The 25823-nt window shown below is 48.5% G+C and overlaps 1 protein-coding gene across 2 annotated transcripts in view; it reads left to right on the top strand.

Annotated features, from left to right (window-relative positions):
- Nucleotides 1-25823, top strand: part of DTD1 (D-aminoacyl-tRNA deacylase 1) — a 711214-nt gene that overhangs the window by 147139 nt on the left and 538252 nt on the right. For both annotated transcript variants that reach the window (XM_086926909.1, XM_086926910.1), the window contains exon 3: nucleotides 6937-7172. In XM_086926909.1, the coding sequence (XP_086783035.1) occupies nucleotides 6937-7172 (236 nt within the window). The remainder of the gene's footprint in view (nucleotides 1-6936; nucleotides 7173-25823) is intronic.

Below are 25823 nucleotides of genomic sequence, written 5' to 3'. Positions count from 1 at the left end.
CATTTTGTGTACTGGGAGAACGACCTCCTGTATAGCGAGCCTAAGGCTGCTGAGCCTGGGTCAGCCCGTGTGCTGGTGGTACCCCAGCGCTTCAGAGCCTTCCTACTGGGTTTGGCTCATGACGTACCGTTAGCTGGACATCTGGGGCAGGACAAGACCTATGACAGGCTTGTCACCCATTTTTATTGGCCTCAGATGCGTAGGGATGTAGACATCCATTGCAAGACTTGCCGCACTTGCCAGGCAAGTGGGAAAAGCGGAAGGAAGCAGAAGGCTCCCCTCCAACCTTTTCCGGTGGTCAGCACCCCATTTGACCGGGTGGGTATTGACATTGTTGGGCCCCTGGACCCCAAGACAGCCCTGGGCAACAGGTTCATCCTGGTCTTGGTGGACCATGCCACAAGGTACCCGGAAGCCATCCCTCTCAGGACAGTGACGGCCCCCGTGGTGGGACGGGCACTGATGGGTGTTTTCTCCCGGATGGGGTTCCCCAGAGAGGTGGTGTCCGACCGAGGCACCAACTTCATTTCGAACTATATGAAGTCTCTGTGGAAGGAGTGTGGGGTAACCTACCAGTTCACCACTCCTTACCACCTGCAAGGAAACGGGCTGGTTGAGAGATTCAACCGGACCCTGAAAGGCATGATTATGGGTCTTGAAGAACCAATGAGGCGGAAATGGGACGTCCTCTTGCCATGCCTGTTGTTTGCTTACCGTGAGGTGCCGCAGAAGGCTCTAGGGTTCAGCCCCTTTGAGCTCTTATACGGTCACCCGGTAAGAGGACCTTTGAGTCTGGTCAAGGAAGGCTGGGAGCAATCTCCCAGGAAACCTCCCCAGGATGTATACAGCTACATGCTGGCCTTTCGGAACCAGACTCGGCGCTTCAGAGAACTTGCTCAGGCAAATCTGGAGGCCAGCCAGGAGGAGATGAAGCGATGGTACGACCGGAATGCCACTCTGGTAGAGCTTCAGCCTGGTCAGGAAGTGTGGGTCATGTCCCCTGTGGAACCTTGTGCGCTCAAGGACAGGTGGACGGGACCGTTTAAGGTTGTGGAGAAAAAGAGCGATGTCACCTACTTGGTGGACTTGAAATCTCCCAGGAACCCCTTGCGGGTCCTGCATGTCAACCGTTTGAAACCCCACTTAGAAAGGTCCGAAGTGGGCATGCTCTTAGCGACAGATGATGGAACGGAGGAGGAGAGTGAGCCTCTTCCTGACCTCCTGTATGCTAAGGAGCAAGACGGGTCAGTGGATGGTGTGGTCCTCTCTGACACACTGACCCTTGAGCAGAAACAGGATTGTCGCCACCTGTTGGGACAATTCCCGGATCTGTTTTCCTTGGTTCCGGGTGTCACGCATTGGTGTGTCCATGACGTTGACACCGGAGACAGCCCGCCTGTGAAGCACAAGGCTTACAGGGTGACTGACAAGGTCCGAGCGTACATTAAGGAGGAGGTCTCCAAAATGTTCGCATTGGGGGTGATTGAGTCCTCTAGCAGTCCTTGGGCCAGCCCAGTGGTCTTGGTCCCGAAGGCTGCAGCGCCTGGTGCTTCACCAGAACTCCGGTTCTGCGTGGATTACCGAGGGCTCAATTCAGTCACGAAGACTGACGCGCACCCCATCCCCAGAGCTGATGAGCTCATCGATCGGTTGGGGGCTGCCCGGTACCTTAGTACGTTTGACTTAACGTCTGGGTACTGGCAGATCGCCTTGACTGATGGGGCAAAAGAGAGGTCAGCATTCTCCACACCAGATGGGCTATACCAGTTCCGGGTGATGCCCTTTGGGATGAAGAATGCCCCCGCCACCTTCCAGAGGTTGGTCAACCAGGTCTTGGCTGGACTGGAGGAATTCAGCGCCGCCTACCTGGACGACATCGCAGTGTTCAGCGCCAGCTGGGAGGAACACTGGCGCCACCTCCAGGAAGTGTTGTTGGCCCTGCGCGGAGCAGGCCTCACAATCAAGGCCAGTAAGTGCCAGATTGGGCAGGGTTCTGTGGTGTACTTGGGGCACCAAGTAGGGAGCGGTAAGGTGGCCCCCCTGCAACCCAAGATTGATACCATCCTGGCTTGGGCGCCGCCCAAAACCCAAACACAGGTGAGAGCCTTCTTAGGACTCACGGGTTATTACAGGAGGTTTGTCAAGGATTACGGTAACATTGTGCACCCCTTGACTTCGCTGACTTCCAGGAAGCAGCCACGAAACGTGATCTGGACTGATGCCTGTCAAACGGCCTTTGACACCCTGAAAACTGCAATGTGCACAGCACCTATACTCCAAGCACCCGACTTTTCGAAAGAATTCATTGTTCAGACGGACGCTTCAGAGCATGGCGTGGGGGCTGTTTTAGCTCAGGTGAATGAAGAGGGCCGAGACTTGCCTGTAGCCTTCATCAGTAGGAGGTTACTTCCCAGGGAAACGAGGTGGAGTGCGATAGAGAGAGAAGCATTTGCTGTGGTCTGGGCGCTGAAGAAGCTAAGACCCTACCTGTTTGGGACTCACTTCCGGGTTCAGACGGACCACAGGCCCCTCAGATGGTTAATGCAAATGAGGGGTGAGAATCCAAAACTGTTGAGGTGGTCCATAGCTCTACAGGGGATGGACTTTACGGTGGAACACCGCCCTGGTACAGATCACGCCAATGCTGATGGTCTGTCCAGATTTTTCCGCCTTAGTGATGAGGACTCCCTAGGTTAAGGGTAGTTCTCCCCACATTTCAGCTGGAGGGGACACGTGTTAGACCTGACATCATTGGCTTGAGTCTCTCCTCCATTTTTTCTGTTTGCCTCTACTGTGTTACGATGTTTTGCTGGTATATGCTTTGGGCGCCGTGTCACTGCTGATCAGTGCCATAGCGCAAGTGCTCCCTCTGTTAAAATGATGTATCTATTGTATCCATGTTTGGCTTATTTGGTTTACTGTCAGTCCCTAGTCTAGTGCACCAGGAGTGCCAGGGCTTGTAAATACAAATGCCGCTCGTGGGCTTGCAGCACGTGTTGTGCCACCCACAGGAGCGGCCTTGTAAACGAATGTCTACGGGTCGGTCATTGCGAGACCCACGTGCAGTCCTGCACTGTCACGTCGGCTGCGCAGGTATACCTACCTGCCAGCCCCTCCAACCTTCCCTTAGCTTCATGTTAGTCACCCCTATGGTAGGCCCGTGGGCAGGGTGCATTGTAAGTGTAAGGTAGGACAAGCCTGACCAAGTTGGCATGTCCTGATAGTGAAGTGCCGCCATCTTAGGGCTTCACTATTGCGAGGTAGCCTGCTCTCCGTTGGATAGAATGGGCCGCCGGGGTTATTAACGCTATAATCCTAGCTGGCTCGGGGAGCATGGTGCAATGTCGAGTTTGGTATCCCTGAACTCGGGGTTTAATTACGCATCCGTTGGTGTGGATGGTTTTTGGACTCTGGGTTCGAAAATAGCACTTTTTAGAAAGTGTCTATTTTCTTGTCTAACCATATCTGGTCTCTGCTGGTCTTGCATGTATGTGACAGGAGCTGGGTGGCTCCAAGAGGTCTGGATGAGTCAGTGTGGGATGAGTGGGACATTACGTTGAGAGTAGGGGGAGAGTAGTTGTTGATAGCCTGCCTTGCCTGATACAATGCTGGCTCCACCTCCTGCCGAGCGACTGATGGCTCTGTACCTGCCATGGACGATCCTAGCCCCACCTCCTGCCAGGAGGGCGATAGCTCTGCTCCTGCCAGTGTCAATGCTGGCTCCACCTCCTGCGGGGCGTCTGAGGACCCGGCCCGGCTCAATGAATAGGCCAGGTGCTACTGCCTAGCTCCACCCACCACAGACCCAGGATGTTGGGAAATCCCCGGCATAGACAAAGGGATCAAAGACGAAAAGGGGTATAAGAGGAGGACCCCTGAACTAGGAACTCAGATCACTTCTGACAAGGAACCCTGTAACCAAGGACAAGAAGCCTGCTGATCTAAAGGACTGCTTACCCCTTCTGCCAGTGTGCTGTTGTTGGGGGAATCCTGCAGCGCTTCTTTATTTTTGCCAAGGAACCAGGAGAGAGGAACTGTGTGTGTACTCTCACGCTTGCTAAGAAAATCTCCAAGGACTGGAAGAGTGCCAGTCTCCTGCCGAAGTCACAGGGCTAAAGGACTTCACCTGCTACAAAGTGCTATCTGCTGGAAGTGTGAATCCAGCATCTCTGAAAGAACCAGCAACCACGACGATCGGACGCTGGGCCCAACCGACGCCAGCAGCAACGCCAGTGAGTAGGAGTACGGCTCTAACTCCAGGGGACCTCGTGTCTGCTCCGCTGCTGATCGCATCAACCGTGTGCCCTTCGACGCCGTGAGCGCTGCTCACTCTGTGCAACTGCATCATCGACAACGCCTGCTGAGGCCTGATCGACACCGGAGACGCGACGCCGGATTGCTCGACGCCGCTGATCATCGTGTGCTTCATTTTCCTAAGGTACTGTGTTGTTGGAGGTCCGTGTGGCTCCAGGCCCGACGCAGCGCTCCTCGCGGTCGACGCCGAACCTGTGGATTATCTTTGCCCAGCGTTGTGTAGCTCCCGTGTGAGTTACCCTGTTGCTAAAGAACTGTGTTTCCAAGAAGAAGATTTGCTTGATATAAAAGACTCTGGTGCTAAAGAAGAACTACCTTTGAACTATCCTTTTTCCTTCCCGAACGTATTTATTCCGATTGTGTACAGTTTTGCCGTTATTTTGGTCTTGTGCTAAGCCTTATATAAAAATACTTATTTTTATAATACTACGGTGTCGTGTCCATTTGTAGTGTATTCACTGTATTACTGTATGTGGTCATAATTGCTTAACACACAGCCTCTGAGATAAGCCTGTTCTGCTCTGCCAAGCTACCAAGGGGGTGAGCAGGGGTTATCGAAGGGTGTGATCCCCTTGCCTTGACTAGAAAAGGAGTGTCCCTATTTGTCAGAAGTGTATACCTCTGCCAACTGGAGACAGCCGGTTCTAACAATGGGTGTTTACCTTCCCCCGGTAAGTACATTGGTGGCACGGCGGCCCACATCTCCAGCAACATACTCCTATTTTTTCACCACCCATTTGAAAAATGCACCTGTCTCTCTCATTGATGGCCAGCACCAACATACACTTTTAGACACACCTCCCGCCACAAGTTCTAGAATTGCGAACTTTAGAGCTGGGGAGCTACGTTCGAATCTCGGCATCAGCTCAACATCCTGTGATTCCAAGCAAATCGCTTTGTCTCCCCGTGCCTACCACAAATGAATGTGTTCTTCTGTAATGTAAATTGTGCTCATGCCATGTTGTCGAGTTCGCGCTATATAATATTGCAAGGAAAAATAAAGTAGGGAAACTCGAGTTCACACACTACTGAACGTGCACTCTTAAGTGCATCAGCAGTGCACTGTGAATCGGAGAGTTTCACAGGCCTGTCACAGATAAGAAATGCTATCTAAACGAAATCGTACAAAACAATATACTACTGGCCGGCTACCCGGACAACGTCGGGACGGGCTGCTAGTAACATCATATACTTGTACACAAGCCAATTCAAGTGTAGGTCCATATTCTGCACGCTGATTCCACACGCAATTTTATAAATACACAAAAACTCCCATAAGCTCTTCCCAAGAGTGACAGAGGAAATTGCTCTCAAGTGCTGCACATAATCCTCCAATGTGTCAGTAATTGTGGTCCTTGAACTGCATCAAGGGGGGTGATACCAGTAAAGTGAAGGACAAACTACTTTAGGAGGGAGATACAGCTTTGCAAAGAGAGTTGTCGTATTGACGTTTACGTAGTTATATTGTTTATTAAAAGGGTGAATATCATTGTAAAGAGGGTGACACCCGCCAAGCGGGGTCGAGTTGACCGGTATATTACAATTTTTCTGCTTAAACCACCTACGAGTCAAGAGCTCTTTTTTGTTAATATTCCCCCAACCTCTCTCTGGACTATATCTTCCAAAAATTAACATTTTTATTTTGTTTGATTTGTTTTTAAAAGTTCTTAGTATGCCAATTTACAGCCTCAGGAGGGTACTTTCCTATAGTGCAATTTAATAGACCGACTCCATTGGGTGAATCAGGTTGTATGAGGGTTTCATTCATAAAAAAATTATTTTAGTGGTAAATGGTGTGGAAGGGAGGCAATTGTTCACTCTCTCTATCAGCACACATTGATTCAAAACATACTTTCATTGCTTCTAACTGAAAACAAGTTAATTGTCCTTAAGTTGTGCAAAGTAATTCCTTTCAACTTTGCATTCATTGATAGGATTCTCTGTATTCGATGTATGTATATATACAAATAAAGTTCAGTTAGTTAAAAAATTAAGAATATTGCAGTTTATACAACTTACAATGTACATTTCACTCCAGTGGTTCAGTACGAGCTGCTCAGAAACTGTGGGGGAGATACTAGGGCCTTAATTAATAATTCTGGCCAATATTGTATCACCGGTTTCCGGCAATTACGCAAGTCAGTCCTTATTGCCTGGCCTGCTCTGGTGGTAGATGTGAGCGTACAGACCTCACCATGTTGCTGTGCGGGAGTTGCAAGGGGCTGAGAGGGTCCTGGGATGAGCCTCTCTTCTGCTCTTGGTGGATGGCAGTTTATGGGCCCAGTATCCTCGCACCTGGTAATTTCAAGTACGAAAGCGGTGGTCCACATGGAATTTGAGGGGAAACTTTATTGCTGGGAAATATTAACCATACTTGGTGAAAGAGGTATGTTTGAAAGTGTTTAAGTTAATAAGCACATCTCTGTGGAACTAAATAGAACATTGGACTAAAACGTCTTAAACTTAGACTCCTGATATTGGTTTATCTTGTTTTTTTTGTGTTGGGACCACTATTCACTGACTTGATTGTTTGATATTTTCATTCCTGTAGCACTCAGACCATTGTCTTTTATTTCCTTTTATTAGCATTTTGAAGCTTTTTTCCACTAATTTTCTCCACAGGGTTCGTAAAGTTTTAAACCTGCGTTTGTTTGAAGATGAAGGTGGGAAGGCGTGGTGTAAAAGCGTGATGGACAAACAGTACGAGGTGCTTTGCATTAGCCAGTTTACGCTTCAGTGCATCTTAAAGGGGAATAAGCCAGACTTTCACATGGCAATGCCTTCCGAACAGGCTGAGCCCTTCTACAATGACATTGTGGAGCAACTACGGAAAGCCTACAAGCCCGAACTTGTTAAAGGTATGGTAGCCCGGCTACATGGCCAGGGCTTAATTTGTTAACAAAAATGAATAAATAAGCGCAAGTGCCCTGAGTTTTTCTTAAGCTGCCCTATACCGCTGATTGGATTGCCTTATCTTGATTCCACACCCCATGCCTCTTTCTTACACCACTCTACATTTCCTGTCTCTTTATCGGTCTCCTGCATTTTCTCTGCTTTCTCCCTTTGTCATTGTTTTTGCTGTTTTTCTATTCCCTCCTTCCTTTTCTCTCTTGATCTCAGTCAATGTTTATTGATGAAAAATCAGTGTTGGTGCCCACTTCCTTGAACCACCGGCATAAATGATGCAGTATACACAAGATCAATACCAACCGATTACAGAAGATAAGTAATTTAGGAAGTGGTTCCTCCTAATTCAACAATACATATATTTAATACATCAAACGCCTGGGAGCATTTCACAAAACAGCCAGCACAAATATTTGAAATTGTCCCTTTATAATTAGAGTCATAGGAACTGAAAGCCACACTAAAAATGTGTTAGTAAGGGAAGAGGAGGGATGACCATCATGGGGGGGAAAGGTGAGACTAATGAACACACAGCATACTGCAATACAAATGTTAGTCATATTCTATAAGGGGAAGCATGTTTCAGGTTTAATATATTCCGACTGGGGAGTTAAACGCGGTAAGTGCTGACTTTCCTCTGCCACGCTAGCAAGGAAGAGCCTGCACTGGCTACCCATTCAGGCTAGGATCTCTTTTAAGACCCTTTGCCTTGTTCATGGGGCCCTGTATGGAGCAAGCTCTGAAGGCATAAGGTCTCTGCTAGTTCCCTATTCCCCTAGCAGAGTCCTTGGCTCCTCCAACAAAAATCTTCTGTCCGTCCCCCGGGTTTTCAGAGCCAGGTGGGGAGGGAGGGCCTTCTCCTCCCTCGCCCCGAAACTGTGGAACACTCTTCCTCCGGAATTAAAAGGGCAACCATCGGCCATGCTCTTCCGGAAATCTTAAAAAACATGGCTCTTTGCAGAAGCTTATCTATAATCTGGCATCGGCTCATACCACAAACTATACCATCCTCTGGACACCTTGATGCCCGTTTATAAGATTGTATTCATTTCATTTCTCTTGGATGAATACAAATTCATGATGTCTTCTCACCTTTATCATAGGAATACTGGTTTGTTTAGTAACTGGCCAAAAGATGGGAATCTTCGGTACTCCTCCTGTGAACTGTATCCTTTGCTAGCTTTCTTGCACCACAGATTATCCTGTGATTTGGGATCTATATTTTCCAGTGAGTAAGAAGAATCCTGAGTGGTGCTAATACATATAAATTCGAGAAATGACAACATGATAGTTGCTTGCATAAAACTATGACACATTGCATATGATTGCAGGTTAATAAAAGTCTTCACACATTAATGTGGGTGATTTTTAAGAAGGCGTGCCATGCTTTTATTTTTTTTTGCAAAGAGGAAACTGAGTAGATATGTCCATTTTCGAATTGTTATGGCAATGTGGTACAATGTATTCCTGCCTTTTTGGGTCGAGCCTTGGCAGCGCATGCGCTGTCTCGAGAGACATGCTGTATCTCCTCTGTGGGCTTAAGCCACGCCCCTCCCTTTTCAATCGTTCCTTTGTGTGCCCTTCAAAACTCCTTGCTTTTTTGTGGTGAATCCCTTATATTTGTACCTCCTCTTGGTGTGTTGTTACTGCCCATGGCTAGTGGCCCTATTACTTGTAGGCTTTCATTTGTGCCCATTTATGTTCTTTTCAAGCACAATTTTTTTTTTTAGATTGAGTCTATTTGTTTTTATCGGTTTGTAGTCCGCTGACGGCTTAAGGCATTTCCTTTGTTCAGCTTGCGCCACTTCACACCACTGCTTCTTTTTTATTAGCCCACCAGAGGAGAACCTCTGAGCTTCAAAGTCGGCTGCTCTTGTGCTTTCCTGCTAGTGTCGCCCGTCGCTGCTCGCAGTTCCCTTAATCTCCCTGGTACCGTCTGCACACCACCACCTCTCACCGTCGCTGCTTGTGGGTTTTTTTTTTTACAAAGGAGGGGCGGCCATGTAGAGCTTCCATCATGCGCTGCTTTGGGGGACAACGATTAGAGGTCTTGGTCTACTTGGAAAGCAGCACTACAGGATGGTGCGCACGTCTCCATCTACATTGGAACTGCAGCACAGAGACGTGACATAGCGGCTGATTCCACCATGCGAGGCTGCAGAGCAAGGACGTATGGGAACCATTGCAGCCCATCGCAGCCAGCAAATGCAAAAATAACAGTTGATGGACAGAATGCAGAACAATGTCATACATTCACCCCCGTACAGAGATCTGGGCCTAAATCCATCGTTTTTTTGCACTCCACACCACCCCAGTTCAGACATGGCCATATGCAAATCAGCCTTGACCCTGTGCCTTTTGGGAACAGTCCAGCCCGAACTGCCAAGCCATGTCTTTCCTTGACCGGAATCAAGCATCCTAGAACCGGTTTCTGGCTATCAGCCGTCTTCAGTCAGGATAGCTTGACTCCAGTGGTGTGGAGAGCATGGGACTCACGTCTGAGCATACCCATCCCACTCGGGGTGACAAATGCAAAAATAACAGTTGAAGGACAGAATGCAGAACAATGTCATACATTCACCCCAGTACAGACATCTGGGTCTAAATCCATCTTTTTTTTGCACTCCACACCACCCCAGTTCAGACATGGCCATATGCAAATCAGCCTTGACCCTGTGCCTCATGGGAACAGTCCAGCCCGAACTGCCAAGCCATGTCTTTCCTGGACCAGAATCAAGCATCCTAGGACCGGTTTCTGGCTATCAGCCGTCTTCAGCCAGGATAGCTTGACTCCAGTGGTGTGGAGAGCATGGGACTCACGTCTGAGCATACCCATCCCACTCGGGGTGACCAATGCAAAAATAACAGTTGATGGACAGAATGCAGAACAATGTCATACATTCACCCCAGAACAGAGATCTGGGCCTAAATCCATCGTTTTTTGCACTCCACACCACCCCAGTTCAGACATGGCCATATGCAAATCAGCCTTGACCCTGTGCTTCATAGAAACAGTCCAGCCCGAACTGCCAAGCCATGTCTTTCCTGGACCGGAATCAAGCATCCTAGGACTGGTTTCTGGCTATCAGCCGTCTTCAGCCAGGATAGCTTGACTCCAGTGGTGTGGAGAGCATGAAACTCATGTCTGAGCATACCCATCCCACTCGTGGTAATAATGCAAAAACAACAGTTGATGGACAGAATGCATTCTGTCCATCAACTAGGTCCTAGGATGCTTGATTCCGGTCCAGGAAAGACATGGCTCATGTGTTCATTGGATGCAGAGCGACCTGATCAGATATTGGAGCTGTAGGATGGGTCCCTGCAGGAATCCCTTAAAAGTTCTGATATCTTATTCTGCTGTGGCCTCTGTTGATGAAAGGGTAACAAGGGTCGTTATTTTAGCTCACGCAAAGCTTCTTGATTCTTTTAGTCTGGGAACCTAAATGTACTCCAGAGGAAACATTTTTCAAAATGCTGGTCACTGGTTTGCATTGGCGCGAGTTTATTCCAGTACAGGAATTCATCAGTATAACTTTTTAAAGTATTTCTTCCTTTAGGACTAAAAGTGTTGCTATTTGATGAACATTTTTCAATATGTCCTTAAGCAACCGTCACTTCTACATCCCTTCTATTTTCCTCCCTTCATATGTCTGTCTTTCCTTTGTAGCCTTGTTCCATTTCACCCCAGCTACTGTTTGAGTTAAAGACATACTAATTTTTAACAGTGTATGTAGCAATACCGTTCAAAACAATGTAGAAACTTTAACGGTGCAATTGTAGCTTCAATTGACCTTGTAGTTAATTAGGTAACATGGGTGGCTCCCCTTGATACTAATTTATAGAAAACGATAACTTTTCCAGAAGCAAAACTGAGGTGAAACGGGTATGTTAAGTCAGTTATGGTTGGCCCAGATGATTGCAATAAATTATATATTTATATATATAAAAGGCATCAAACATTCCAACGGTGTCGTATAGGTTTGTTCAAATTAACAGTTTACTGTGTTTAACTGTGTGTCATAAATATCCAAATTGCCAAACTTTACTTAATGTTTTACTGCATTTTCAATTCACTAATTGTTTGCTTATTATACTTCCCCACCAGCTTTAGTTGAGTTCGCCTTGGCAACTGCCTTTGCAACTCCTTACTTCTGCCTCTCTGTTCTAAATTCTGTGTTGGGCTACCAGTAAGTTACTTCTCCCCTGAGGATTGAGGCACCGTAATGTGATGGACTTTCCTTCCTGTTATTATTGGTCTAGCACTCCACAAGAGTGCATGTGTTTGCAGCGTGCACCCTCCCCTCCCACCCTCTCCAGCAACGTCAATGCTTGACCTATCCCCCCGCATAGTTCTTGCTTGTTTTTTTCTTGTACTCTACATGCCCTGCTCTTCCTCGAGCTGTCCCGTGACCGCGTGAGCAACTACCCTGCATTCTGGTACTTTTGGTACCATACCCCGGCAGACCAGTCTGCCCAGCTCCGTCTGCGACTGTAACATGAGCCCTGTGCTCCAATTTACACACATACACTCTACACCACACAATTCCACCTCACACAATTTTCACAACTAACAATTCCAGTACAACCCACATAATTCCACTCCACACCACATACATCCACTCCACTCCAAACAAAAACACATAGGTAAAAGACATTGTCATTTACAACGTCAATAGCTGTAACTCTCGCAAAGGCGAGACCTATTGCCTTGCAAATGCTTGTTGGGTTTGGTAGTTGCCAAAACATTGATTTTTTTCCAAAAATGAATGCCGCTCGTGAGGTGATTTTAAGGCGAAGTTGGTGTGTTGATTTCTTTTGCCGTGTGAATCCCTGGCTACATCTTTGCCCGCACTTGGAAGGACATTTATAGCGGGAATATCCGGACATTGCTGGCGAACTTGGGCTGACTGGAGGCAATACCATCTACTCGCGGGACTGCGAGGACCAGCCTGCCCCGCGACTCTAACCTGCCGCAGCTGGTCCTCTTCCCGCCCCCTCCTCCCCGCAGCTAAATACCTCTTGCGGCCCCCGCTTCGCGGTGCCGCTCGTGAGGTGATTTTAAGGCGAAGTTGGTGTGTTGATTTCTTTTGCCGTGTGAATCCCTGGCTATATCTTTGCCCGCACTTGGAAGGACATTTATAGCGAGAATATCCGGACATTGCTGGCGAACTTGGGCTGACTGGAGGCAATACCATCTACTCGCAGGACTGCGAGGACCAGCCTGCTGCAGCTGGTCCTCTTCCCGCCCCCTCCTCCCCGCATATAGCCCCGCCCATACCCGCGCTCGCGGGACGCGCGCGGAACGTGCACCGGGCTAACCCTGGGCAAAGGGCGGGCCGTCTGTGGCCGTCCGGGGCCGGACGAGGCCGGGCCTGGCCCTGTCTCTTTCGTTTATTTATTTTTTATTTTATTTTATGTGGATGAACTGTGTTATATATAGGCTTGTTTTAGTGTATTATATTTAATACCAAGCACGATGGTTCTTCGCTCAGGGAAGGGGAGAAAGGTAACCCTCAGTACTGCTATTGGGGTAGTAACGGGGACTATGGATCAATTTCTCAAACGGGCTACGGATATACTGGAAAAGGAAATAGCCCTGACGGAAAAAAGACTGTCCTTGGACTTAGTGACAGGGAAGCGCTGATCCTTGGGCCACATTGGGGTAGCTGCTTCACCTGATCCAGGACTACCAGACTTAACTGCAGCCCAACGCCCCATGTCAGACTCTTTGTCTCAAGAGTTAGATGCTGTAGAGGCTACCTTACATTCCACCAGAATTAGTATAGCTCCCGGTGGACCCCATGAGTCTGTATCTTTGCAGGGTATTTCTATAAATTCCCCCCTATCCACTACACCCTCTATATTACTTAGTTCTCCGAAAGCAACACCAAGACCGGTTCTGAGAGGAAAGTTCAAGCCTAGTCTGAAGAAAAATAATAACAATAACAACAATAATAGTAAGAGGAAAAGAGGGGATGGTGCCCAGAAGGGGAGCTTGGCTAAAATACCTAAATTAACTCATCCAATAGGGAGCCCTCGGCTACCTAGTGTACCGATTGACAATATCCACCCAGATCCCGAAGTTAGCACAAATAATGAGCTCTTGGGGAAAATGGAAGTTATGATGAAGTCTTTTATATTGCCCCTTGTTGAACGGACAAGAATGATTACTAGTAAATTAGATCAGTTAGAAAAACTAGTAAAAGAAAACGGTAGCACTTTGGACAAGCTAGCCTCTGTTAGGGAGCCTATCAAGACACTTAAGACACCTGGGATTGCTAATCAGCCACAGGGACCCTGTGGTGCTGCCCAGGTAATTACCAATAAGCCTGTAAGCAAAAATGTAGTTACCTCAAATGTTGCCCTTCAGCCATGTCAGGGTGGTAACAAATCTGACCCTACTAATAAGCCCCTAAGTAAACCGCCCAGCGGCCTGCTGGCAGCAGCTCAGGATACGTTTAAGGAACCTGATTCTCTATCTAAAGAGAAGGGGGAAGCAGGTTTCAGTAAGAGAGGGAGACTTCTAACACCGGAGCTCCCACCCGAAGCGAGCCCCTTAGTGGTTATTTTAGCTGGCGTGCCAACTCTGAGGGAGCACGTGCAGGAATCTTTCACTTCGCTTAAACATAAGGTCATTAACTGGCTTAGTTTGAATAGACCGCTGCCCCCCTCTCATCGGTGAGATTGTAATGGTAAGGAGAACACCCTGGATTGGTAGAACGGCTAGAAGAATAAAAGGTGACTGTATAGTGGTTACCTTTAGAGACCCCAGAACCGTCTCCCAAATATGTGCCTGGCCTAATCAAGGGTTAGACGAAACCATTCAGACCCTCCCGCTAACCTTTTTTTATCCACCCTCCAATGCAGGGGCAGCAATGGGAAGGTTTAATGAGTGGATAAGCGTAGAAAGGAGGGGAGTGAATAGGGGGAACTGGAATAGACCGGACCCCCTGTTCATACCAGATATGTTCCTTAGCTATAACCGCTTTAACTGTCTAGAGGCGGTAGATTGACTGTGCTCAATACTAGAGATAAGGCTTCATCGGGACTTGGAAGGAGAGGGTAGGGCCCCCATGGAACTGACAGAGCCACTAAGTCAAGTAGGGCCTAATCCCGTGGACGATGGTGGCCCTAAAGACAGCATGGACTCAGACGTGCAAGAGGCGGAAGATTATGGGGGGATATGTTGTCAACATAATCCCTCTATGTCAAAAAGTGGTGATCAGGGGGCTATAGATGTTACTTTTAGGGAGCCGAATATAATTCCTGAACTAGAGCGACTAGATTGCCAGAGGGGGTATAAATTAGCCTGTTGGAACATCGCAGGCTGGAACAGCAAAATAGAGTCCCTGGGTTGGAGAGATCTTATGGATAGTTTTGATATCCTCTGCCTCCAAGAGACATGGAGCGTCGAGGATATAAGTTATGAGGGATTTGTCTCATTTAATCTGCCAGCACAGGGATCAACTATGGGCAGAGCCAAAGGAGGCCTCCTGATCTTGCTCTCCATTAACTTCCCGGTGGAGGTTATTTTTTATGAAAAGGTTGGATATCACTCCCAATTGTTATGGCTGCAACACACCAATGGCCGTGATATTTTGCTGATTAATTATTATAATAGCTTGCCGGACCCCCTACGTTCAACTGCAGTAAATGAATTGGACAAGGCTTTGGACAAAATTTGTCATGCTAATCATGCTAACTTTGTATGTATCTGGGGGGGGATTTTAATCTTCAAATGTGTCCGTTATCGTTAACTAAGGCATGTGGGTTCAATGACGATAGAGAGGATGGGTGTGTACATTTTATCCATAATATGTACGGAGTGTGAGAAGTTGGCCTGGTATATAATGCTCACTAGTTCTAGTGATCACTTTGTACCATGCCAAGCAACCCTTATGATGATTGGTTGTAATTCAACCTTGTAGACCAGTTATCCTAGTGGTAACGTGGACAAAGCAGTCTTAGGCTAAACTCTGAAAGGCATGTGAAGCCAGCTGTATACCATACACAACCCCCTTGAATACCAAATGAAAGGGACACCACACAGATATATATTGAAAATATATATTGATTTATTAACTATAAAATCCCCTGGACTCTTTATGAGCACAGAAGCACAAGCGTTAAATCACAAGACAGTTTAAAATACACAAAAGTTGCACAATATGGATGAGCCCTAGGGGCCACCTAAACCATATACTAAGAAAGTGGTATAAGAGATACCAATAGGAAAGGGAACAGGCCTAGGGCCTTGGGAATCGCTGGAGCTATTCGAGACTAGCAGTGACTAAGTCGGGAAAGGCCCGCGGGACTCGGGTGCAGTGTTCAAAGTGCACGCACTTTCCAATGCAAAGTCTATGGTGCGTAAAAAGTACAAAGTTAGAAAGTTAGGAACCTTCCGAGTGACCTAGGGAGCTGAAACTTAAGACACAGGCCCTTGAGATGTGTACCAGTGTAGGAACACCGGCGGAGCTGAGTTACCTCACCCACAGGAAGCGGGTGCACAGGGTCGAAGTAGTGTCGGGTTTCGTCACGCTGGTCGATGGTGCTTGGAGCTGAAGATGCTGCAGGCGGCTCGATGTGAAGAGTTCCGGTGGATCCAAGGGTGGATCTGAAGATGTGGAGACCTGAAAGCAGAGGGGACAATGTTCAAAGTCACTAGCCAGTGACTACCGTGGAACCAGATTGGAACCAGGCGATGTCGGGTGCAAACAGGCGTTGTCGGGTAGCTTCTCTCTGCAGCCACCTGGACACCGGGGGTCGAGGACGTCCAGGAGTCGGTCACGAGCTGCCCCACGCAGGCTTCTCGCTGTTGGCGGTGTCGGCGACCTGATCGGAGCAAACAGGCCTTGGCTAATGCAAGCCACGCAGGAATCGAAAGATGCTTAACACTCAGACCAGCAAGGTCCGAGCGAGGGCTCCTTTTCACAGGAGCTTGGGTAGGTCTGGAGCAACCAGACCTGCTGTGTAGTTAGTTGGTTTCGTCGCCAAGATGGCCGCTGACCACGTGGCTAGTGGCCGGGATGGCGCGTCGAGTGGCACAATGCAAAAGGGCCCCACGCAGATCGTGGAGATACTGGAGGGCTCTTCTTCGGTGCAAGGGCTGCTCGATGGTGGGGGTTCTCAGTCCCCAAAGCACAACGTCGAGGATGCCTCAGAAGCTGCGCAGTCAGCTTTTCAAGTGTCTTTCAAGAGGTCCGGTCCCACGTCACTTGGTGCCTCCACGGGTCCCTTCTTTGCAGGGACTGTGGATCGGGCTCGGAGAGGTCTGGGAGTCTGGTTCTTGTCGGGCTCTGGGCTCTGGCTCCGGCGGGAGGCGGCGGCAAAGCAGACGTTGAGTCGCTGGTTGGTGCCTGTGTTCACAGGGTGGCCACTCCTAGGCCACAAGGGAGATTCTCTTCAGTCTTCTGAGCAGCAGAATGTCGAAGTCCAGTCGTCTTCTTAGATTAAAGTTGATTTCAGGATGATCTGAGTTGCATTGGCACTGCTCCCACTCTTATTCGAATCTGGTGGGTGGATCTCCTGCTAGGTCCCTCCCTATGGGTGGGACCAGGAAGGGGGACGGTTACACCCCCTTTCCTTTGTCCAGGTCACACTGGAGCTGGGGCTGGGATGCCCCAGAACCGGTTTGACCGGATTATGCAAGGGGAAGCCTTGTGCTCCCCAGGCACTGTCTGGTTTCTTTCAAACCTCCCTGCTACAATCCACTATCTCCTGTCTGGGGTGGTGTGACACCTCCCTGCGACAGGAAAGCCTTTGTCCAGGCCTCCTCTGCTGAGTTTCGGTCAGCAGCAGGAGGTCAGACATGTGTCTGTGGCAGAAGCATCCATTTTGTGGATCTGAGGCTCTGGTTAACTTTAACCGGGGTTAAGGCTACACACATGTCGTGTCCCTCTAGAAGGGTGGAATGCTATCCCCGTCGACAGAACTGTCGAGGGGATAGTATTCCAATTCGTATGACACCTTACTCGACATGTTTTGATAAAGCCAAACCAAAGATAGCATTTAACCGCGAGGATTATAATGCACTTAAGAGTATATGGTATGGCAATATCCCGGAACAGCTTAGGGAGTGGTTCCCGACAGCTGCAGACAGGCTCAGCTCATGCTAGAGCACCATCTCACATATTTCCAAGCACTCTGCCTCCAGGATTGAAGAGGCCTTCCATAGGAGTGGCTGATAGGAACATATGTGTCCAGTTTAAGGGTAGATATAGGGATACTATATCTAAGTACGAGGTGATTACACCAACTTACCCCAGCTGAGTGATCAGCCAGTTGTTTCAAATATGGAGGCCAGGCCAGGGGTGGCACAATACATGCTGCAGCCCCTGGTAGGCCTTGGAAACACCTATGCCCTGGGTACCTATGGTACACTGTTACAGGGGCCTATAAGGTGAACCAGTTCCAATTGTGTATGCACCTAAGGTACATGGAGTCCATTTTAAGGAGAGAGCAATCAGCCTGGGGCCCTGAATAGCAGGATCCCAGGCCAACTATGTCAAAAACCAGCTAAACACCAGGCAAAAAGTTTGGGGGTAACCATAGTCAGATATCCACCTTCCTACATAACCCCCCCCCCCCCAAACGAAAGGATATAAGGCTATCCTTGACCAGGTAAGCCTATATTGCCTAAGTGGCCATATAAGGAAGTACCAGCTCTGTCTTGGTAACCCCCTGTCTCATGGTCCACTAAGCAATCCCTCACCCTAAGGGTATCTGAGGGTCTCCACCATAGGGAATCTCTACCTGTAGTGTGTCTTTGCAAAGTCAAAGGCTGGTGTTGAGATGGAGTACTGAAGTGAGTTTCCTCTGTAGGGCTCAGCTTCCTCCAATCACTCTCCACCATGTGTGCCTTTCTTTCTTTGACTGAGTTGCACTGTGCTCTCAGGGTCAACCTCTGGCTACCTAAAGCTGGAGGCTGGGTCCCTCTGTTTGGTTTACTGGAGGGACAGTTCAGGTTTGGGCCCTGAGGGTCCCAGGTTTGGCTGTGCCCAACAATATCCATCTGGGGGAGGTCCCTAACTACTTTTAAGGGGGATCCCTCAGGAGTTTTTAAAGTTTGCACCTCACTAGGGCTACTAGTTTCGGTGCCCCTAATCTGTTGATGGGGGTGCTTTATTTGACAGGGGGCCCTTTGGGTCTCACTGTCCTTCTTGTCCTCTGCAGCCCTGGGCTGAGTAAGGCAAGGTAGAGAGGGGCAGGTTACCTGCTCCAGACTGGGTCCCACCTGAGAAGGGTCCACTGCCATCAGAGGCTCTGTTAGGCCAGGCCTAACAACCTCTGGGACAGTTCCTTCATCAGGGGTAAGATCAGTTCCCTGAGGAGGCTGATCCTTTCCAAAAGTCTGGTGGGAGGGAGATTTCTCTTCCTCCTCAATGCTCTCTGTTTGGGTGGAGTGATCCATCATTTCAGGCTTCACTCCCCATGTATCAGTTTGAGTTTGGGCTGTGGCCATCACAGCCCCACCAACCTTTTCAGGAGGAGACTCAGTTTGGGTATGGGCTGTTACTAGTACAGCCCTGCTACTCTTTTCAGGAGGGAAGTTATCTAAAGATGGGGCTGAGGTTTGCTCAGCCCTACCAACCTTTTCATGAAGGACATCTTGGATTGGGGCTGTAGCCATCACAGCCCCACTAACCTTTCCATTGAGATTTACCATTTTAGAATGGGTTTGTTGTTCAATCTCAACCCAGGCTGAGATTTCCAAATCATTACCCAGTAGGCAATCTACAGGCAAGTTTGCTGACACTGCCACTCTCTTTGGGCCAGTGGCACCTCCCCAGCTAAGATTGATTACTGCCATGGGATGATTGGTTTCTATGCCATCAATGTTTGTCACCTGATATCTGGCATCAGGTAAAAGTTGCCTTGAGGGGACTAGACATTCAGCCACCATGGTGATGCTAGCCCCTGTGTCTCTGAAGGCCTCAACTTTCAAACCATTGATGAGGGGCTCCTGCCTATACTTGCTCAAAGTGTTTGGGCAAGCAGTGAAATTGGCAAACCCCATGCCAGTCTCATAGACAAGAGTATCTGAGTTAGGGGACCTGGATAGGCCAGAGTCCACCTGTCCACCAAAAGTAAACCCACCCAAATTCTTGGGGGTGCTCCCACCACCTGGGGGACCACTGCTAACAGTGACAGGAGGTGTTGGAGCCTTACCTGGAGGTATATTCTCTTTATTGCCATTCTTGGGACAACAGCTATCTGTTTTGTAATGCCCCACCTGTTTACAGGTATGACAATAAGGCTTTTTCTGGGTTGAAGAAGTGTCTTGGGACCCACCCCCATTCTTGGAGTTTTGGGGCCCTGGGGAAGTCTTTTCCTTACTTTTATCCCCACCCTTCTCTTGAGGCTTGGTAGTCTCTTTCTTTTGGTCACCACCCTGGTTCTTAGGCCTGATCCTGGTTCTGACCCATTTGTCTGCCCTCCTACCCAATTCTTGTGGGGAGGTCAGATCAGAGTCAACCAGGTGCTGATGTAGAAGCTGATTTTGACAATTACTTAAGATTTGCTCTCTCATAATTAAATTATACAATCCTGTATAGTCAGTAACCTTACTTCCCAGCAACCAGCCTTCCAGAGCCTTAGTGGCACATTCAACAAATTCAGACCAGTCCTGAGTCTGTGTCTTCTGGGTATCTCTGAACATTAACCTGTACTGTTCAGTGGTTAAGCCCAACCCATCAATCAGAGCACTCTTCAGGACCAGGTAGTTTCTAGAATCCCCATCACTAACTGTGAGGAGTCTGTCTCGGCCTCTACCTTCAAAGGAGAGCCACAAGATTGCTGCCCACTGCTCCTGAGGGATCTGCTGTACTCTGCAGGCTCTCTCCATTGCAGTTATCCATTTATGGATGTCATCCCCAGCTTTGTAGGGGGGCACAATCTTACTCAGGTTTCTTGTATCAAAAGACCTGTCTTTATCCTTCTGGATAGTGCTGCCACCAGTGGATCCTAATCCACTCTCTCTAGGCTGTCTTGCTCTAGCAAGTTTCTCTTGGGCCAGGGCAACTTCTAATTCTTGTCTCTGGATCCTCAATTCAGCCTCTCTCATTTTGGCCTCATGTTCCCTTCTCTGAGGGCTAGTCATCTCCCTTCTGGAGTGACCATGAGAACCTCTAGAAGCATGGGAGTTGTTAGAGTCACCTGAGTGAGTCCTTCTCCTCCTAGGCTTCTGGTTAAGTCCACCTGGGGGTCTGAATGGGTTGTTACCTGATTCAGTCCCAAATAGGCTTAAGTTAGCCTGGTTCAGTCTACTGACCAGCACCTGACTATTTCTGTCATCATCTGACTCACTGCTCCCCCCCTCTTCTGTCTCTTCTTCCTCTTCCTCCTCCTCATCTACCTGAGGAGCTCCAGTGATGGGGGCTTCCTCATCTACCAGGATGATAGGGACAGGGGTGTCTACAGTGTCATCCTCTGAAGGATGGCCTCCTTCAGCATCCCCTGTGGGGTTTGCCTTAGAGGGCTTTAGAGTCTCAGACTGGTCTAAGAGCTCTCTTAGGTGGTCTGTAGTAGGGGAAGGCCCTGTCTTCAGACCCCTTAAGACACAAAGCTGTCTTAATTCCTTAAAGGAAAAAATAGCAAATTTGGGTGGTGCCCTTGGAGGGTCACTCTCAACAGAGACATTCCCAGTGGAACCCTCTGCTCCAGACATTGCTCTAGTGTGGGTGGATGTGTTGCAATCTACCTACTCTGGTGTTTACCTACTAAACCTATCTAGTAGTTGTAGCTAGGGTGTGCTACTCCCTTTGCTCTACAACAACTAAGTTCAGTAGAACTTATGTATACTAGTCTTGTTTTATATGTACCTAGCAGGTACCTGTATGATCTTTCAAATGATAATCTCAAAGATTGTAATGGTAAAACAACAGCAAGCTCAGATCCCAATCCGCTGCTCACCAATGTGAGAAGTTGGCCTGGTATATAATGCTCACTAGTTCTAGTGATCACTTTGTACCATGCCAAGCAACCCTTATGATGATTGGTTGTAATTCAACCTTGTAGACCAGTTATCCTAGTGGTAACGTGGACAAAGCAGTCTTAGGCTAAACTCTGAAAGGCATGTGAAGCCAGCTGTATACCATACACAACCCCCTTGAATACCAAATGAAAGGGACACCACACAGATATATATTGAAAATATATATTGATTTATTAACTATAAAATCCCCTGGACTCTTTATGAGCACAGAAGCACAAGCGTTAAATCACAAGACAGTTTAAAATACACAAAAGTTGCACAATATGGATGAGCCCTAGGGGCCACCTAAACCATATACTAAGAAAGTGGTATAAGAGATACCAATAGGAAAGGGAACAGGCCTAGGGCCTTGGGAATCGCTGGAGCTATTCGAGACTAGCAGTGACTAAGTCGGGAAAGGCCCGCGGGACTCGGGTGCAGTGTTCAAAGTGCACGCACTTTCCAATGCAAAGTCTATGGTGCGTAAAAAGTACAAAGGTAGAAAGTTAGGAACCTTCCGAGTGACCTAGGGAGCTGAAACTTAAGACACAGGCCCTTGAGATGTGTACCAGTGTAGGAACACCGGCGGAGCTGAGTTACCTCACCCACAGGAAGCGGGTGCACAGGGTCGAAGTAGTGTCGGGTTTCGTCATGCTGGTCGATGGTGCTTGGAGCTGAAGATGCTGCAGGCGGCTCGATGTGAAGAGTTCCGGTGGATCCAAGGGTGGATCTGAAGATGTGGAGACCTGAAAGCAGAGGGGACAATGTTCAAAGTCACTAGCCAGTGACTACCGTGGAACCAGATTGGAACCAGGCGATGTCGGGTGCAAACAGGCGTTGTCGGGTAGCTTCTCTCTGCAGCCACGTGGACACCGGGGGTCGAGGACGTCCAGGAGTCGGTCACAAGCTGTCCCACGCAGGCTTCTCGCTGTTGGCGGTGTCGGCGACCTGATCGGAGCAAACAGGCCTTGGCTAATGCAAGCCACGCAGGAATCGAAAGATGCTTAACACTCAGACCAGCAAGGTCAGAGCGAGTGCTCCTTTTCACAGGAGCTTGGGTAGGTCTGGAGCAACCAGACCTGCTGTGTAGTTAGTTGGTTTCGTCGCCAAGATGGCCGCTGACCACGTGGCTAGTGGCCGGGATGGCGCGTCGAGTGGCACAATGCAAAAGGGCCCCACGCAGATCGTGGAGATACTGGAGGGCTCTTCTTCGGTGCAAGGGCTGCTTGATGGTGGGGGTTCTCAGTCCCCAAAGGACAACGTCGAGGATGCCTCAGAAGCTGCGCAGTCAGCTTTTCGAGTGTCTTTCAAGAGGTCCGGTCCCACGTCACTCGGTGCCTCCACGGGTCCCTTCTTTGCAGGGACTGTGGATCGGGCTCGGAGAGGTCTGGGAGTCTGGTTCTTGTCGGGCTCTGGGCTCGGGCTCCGGCGGGAGGCGGCGGCAAAGCAGACGTCGAGTCGCTGGTTGGTGCCTGTGTTCACAGGGTGGCCACTCCTAGGCCACAAGGGAGATTCTCTTCAGTCTTCTGAGCAGCAGAATGTCGAAGTCCAGTCGTCTTCTTAGATTAAAGTTGATTTCAGGATGATCTGAGTTGCATTGGCACTGCTCCCACTCTTATTCGAATCTGGTGGGTGGATCTCCTGCTAGGTCCCTCCCTATGGGTGGGACCAGGAAGGGGGGCGGTTACACCCCCTTTCCTTTGTCCAGGTCACACTGGAGCTGGGGCTGGGATGCCCCAGAACCGGTTTGACCGGATTATGCAAGGGGAAGCCTTGTGCTCCCCAGGCACTGTCTGGTTTCTTTCAAACCTCCCTGCTACAATCCACTATCTCCTGTCTGGGGTGGTGTGACACCTCCCTGCGACAGGAAAGCCTTTGTCCAGGCCTCCTCTGCTGAGTTTCGGTCAGCAGCAGGAGGTCAGACATGTGTCTGTGGCAGAAGCATCCATTTTGTGGATCTGAGGCTCTGGTTAACTTTAACCGGGGTTAAGGCTACACACATGTCGTGTCCCTCTAGAAGGGTGGAATGCTATCCCCGTCGACAGAACTGTCGAGGGGATAGTATTCCAATTCGTATGGCACCTTACTCGACATGTTTTGATAAAGCCAAACCAAAGATAGCATTTAACCGCGAGGATTATAATGCACTTAAGAGTATATGGTATGGCAATATCCCGGAACAGCTTAGGGAGTGGTTCCCGACAGCTGCAGACAGGCTCAGCTCATGCTAGAGCACCATCTCACATATTTCCAAGCACTCTGCCTCCAGGATTGAAGAGGCCTTCCATAGGAGTGGCTGATAGGAACATATGTGTCCAGTTTAAGGGTAGATATAGGGATACTATATCTAAGTAAGAGGTGATTACACCAACTTACCCCAGCTGAGTGATCAGCCAGTTGTGTCAAATATGGAGGCCAGGCCAGGGGTGGCACAATACATGCTGCAGCCCCTGGTAGGCCTTGGAAACACCTATGCCCTGGGTACCTATGGTACACTGTTACAGGGGCCTATAAGGTGAACCAGTTCCAATTGTGTATGCACCTAAGGTACATGGAGTCCATTTTAAGGAGAGAGCAATCAGCCTGGGGCCCTGAATAGCAGGATCCCAGGCCAACTATGTCAAAAACCAGCTAAACACCAGGCAAAAAGTTTGGGGGTAACCATAGTCAGATATCCACCTTCCTACACGGAGAGTCATTGAACTTAGTTCTAGCGAAATATGATTTAGTTGCCTTGCAAGCTGCAAAGGATGGTGAGGGCAACACTGTTCCCACTTTCACCAGAAGGAATGCTGCCACGGTTATCAACCATTTGTTGATCTCAGATAATATCTGTGGGTTCTGTAATATTCCGGTCATATTGGACCTTGCATTCAGCAACCACAACTGTGTCACATTGGTTTTATCTATCTGGGGCAACAAAGTATCGGCAGCTAAAACTATTGTCACTGATATTGTCCCATGCCGATCTAACGGCTATAGGATTAAATGGAGGAGAGACAACGCTGAAAATCTGCTGGCTTGTCTGCCTAATCTGTGTTGTTGCTTGGATGAAAACGCAGACTCGAGGAGCATTTTGAATGGTTTTAGTGAGATTAACATTATAATTGGAAATGTTATGACTGTCCCCAGGCCCAGTAGTAAGAAACTGAGGTCTGGTTGGTTTGATACTGCATGTTCTGTGGCATTACGGAAGCTGAAGAAGGCTTTAGCGAGCAGGACTAGGAATAGGTTGTTTATTAAGAACCTTAGGGCTGCTTATAAAGGGCAGATAAAGCGCAGGAAACTTGAACTACAGGAGGAAGCATGGGATAAGCTAACCAAGGCTGTTGAACTCTCTGACAGTAAACTTTTTTGGGATACTGTCAATAGCCCCTTCCTTAAGAGTGATAATACCCCCGCCCTCACTGCCCAGGTCAGTGAGGAATGCTGGGTATCGCACTTCAAGAGCATTTTTGACCCGGAAGAGTAAGGTGTCTTGGCGACCCCGGCGGCCAATGTTTGGCCAATCGTTCCACTGAACATCACTGTTCTTGAGGTAGAGCATGCCATTAGACTCAGTAAGGGTGGGAAAGCTCCGGGCCCTGATGGGGTGCACATCGACCTATATAAGGCCGACATAAAATTATGGGGCCCCGTCTTGACTAAGGTTTTTAATGCGGCGATTGTGGAAAGTACCCCTCCCACTTCGGGGGAATCCATAATTATCCCAATATATAAAAAGGGAGATAGGTCGAAAGCAAAGAACTACCGACCTATCTCCCTTTTAGACTCATCACTTAAAACTATGAGTCGAGTAATGTTGGCCAGGCTGGAGGAATGAGCTGAAGGTGGTGGCATCCTTGCCCAGTCCCAATTTGGGTTCCGTAAAGGTTTAGGAACCATAGAACAGTGCATAAATTTAGACCTCCTAATAGGGAAGTACACACGTGCAAAGCAGGGATCGCTTTTTCTCTGTTTTGCGGATCTTAGCAGCGCGTTTGATCTTGTTGACCACGCGCTGCTAAGGTCAACCCTATTGGAACAAGGTGCTCCTGTTGGGATTATTTATTTTTTGGCAACATTATATATAAAGTTATCTGCCCGCATAAGATATGGACAAGGGGAGAATGTACAGATAGCATTAAGGTAAACCTGGGTATTAAACAAGGGTGCGTTCTCGCGCCACTTCTTTTTTCCCTCTTTATTAACGCTATGGATACTGAACTTAAGGAGGTTAACTCTGATGCCCCACAAGTAAATGGCCTGGCTACCCCCGTTTTGCTTTATGCCGATGATTCGGTGCTTATATCCAGAACCCCCCGCGGTCTGCAGAGGTTAATGGATAAGTTTGCGGGATTCATTAAGGGCAGGAAGTTGAAAATTAATACTACAAAAACTTTTATTATGCAGTGTGGGAAGAAAAAGAGAAAGCTGAAACCCTTTTATATAGAAGATAAGAAAATTGAAATTGTGAAAAATTTCTGCTATTTGGGTATAACGTTCAGTAGTAACGGTATGTGGTCCCAAGAGGTAACTAATGTTAAAGCTAAAATGTCTACGAGTGTTCATGGAGTTTTTAAATTTGCGACCAAACTTGGGGACCGTCGTATCCTTGATATGCTGCACATCTACAGGTGCAGATGTG

The sequence above is a fragment of the Lissotriton vulgaris genome, chromosome 6 (genome assembly GCF_964263255.1).
Source record: "Lissotriton vulgaris chromosome 6, aLisVul1.2, whole genome shotgun sequence".
Lineage (NCBI taxonomy): Eukaryota > Metazoa > Chordata > Amphibia > Caudata > Salamandridae > Lissotriton > Lissotriton vulgaris.
The sequence above is the reverse complement of the archived record's forward strand: the minus strand, read 5'-3'. Positions and strand labels throughout refer to the sequence as shown.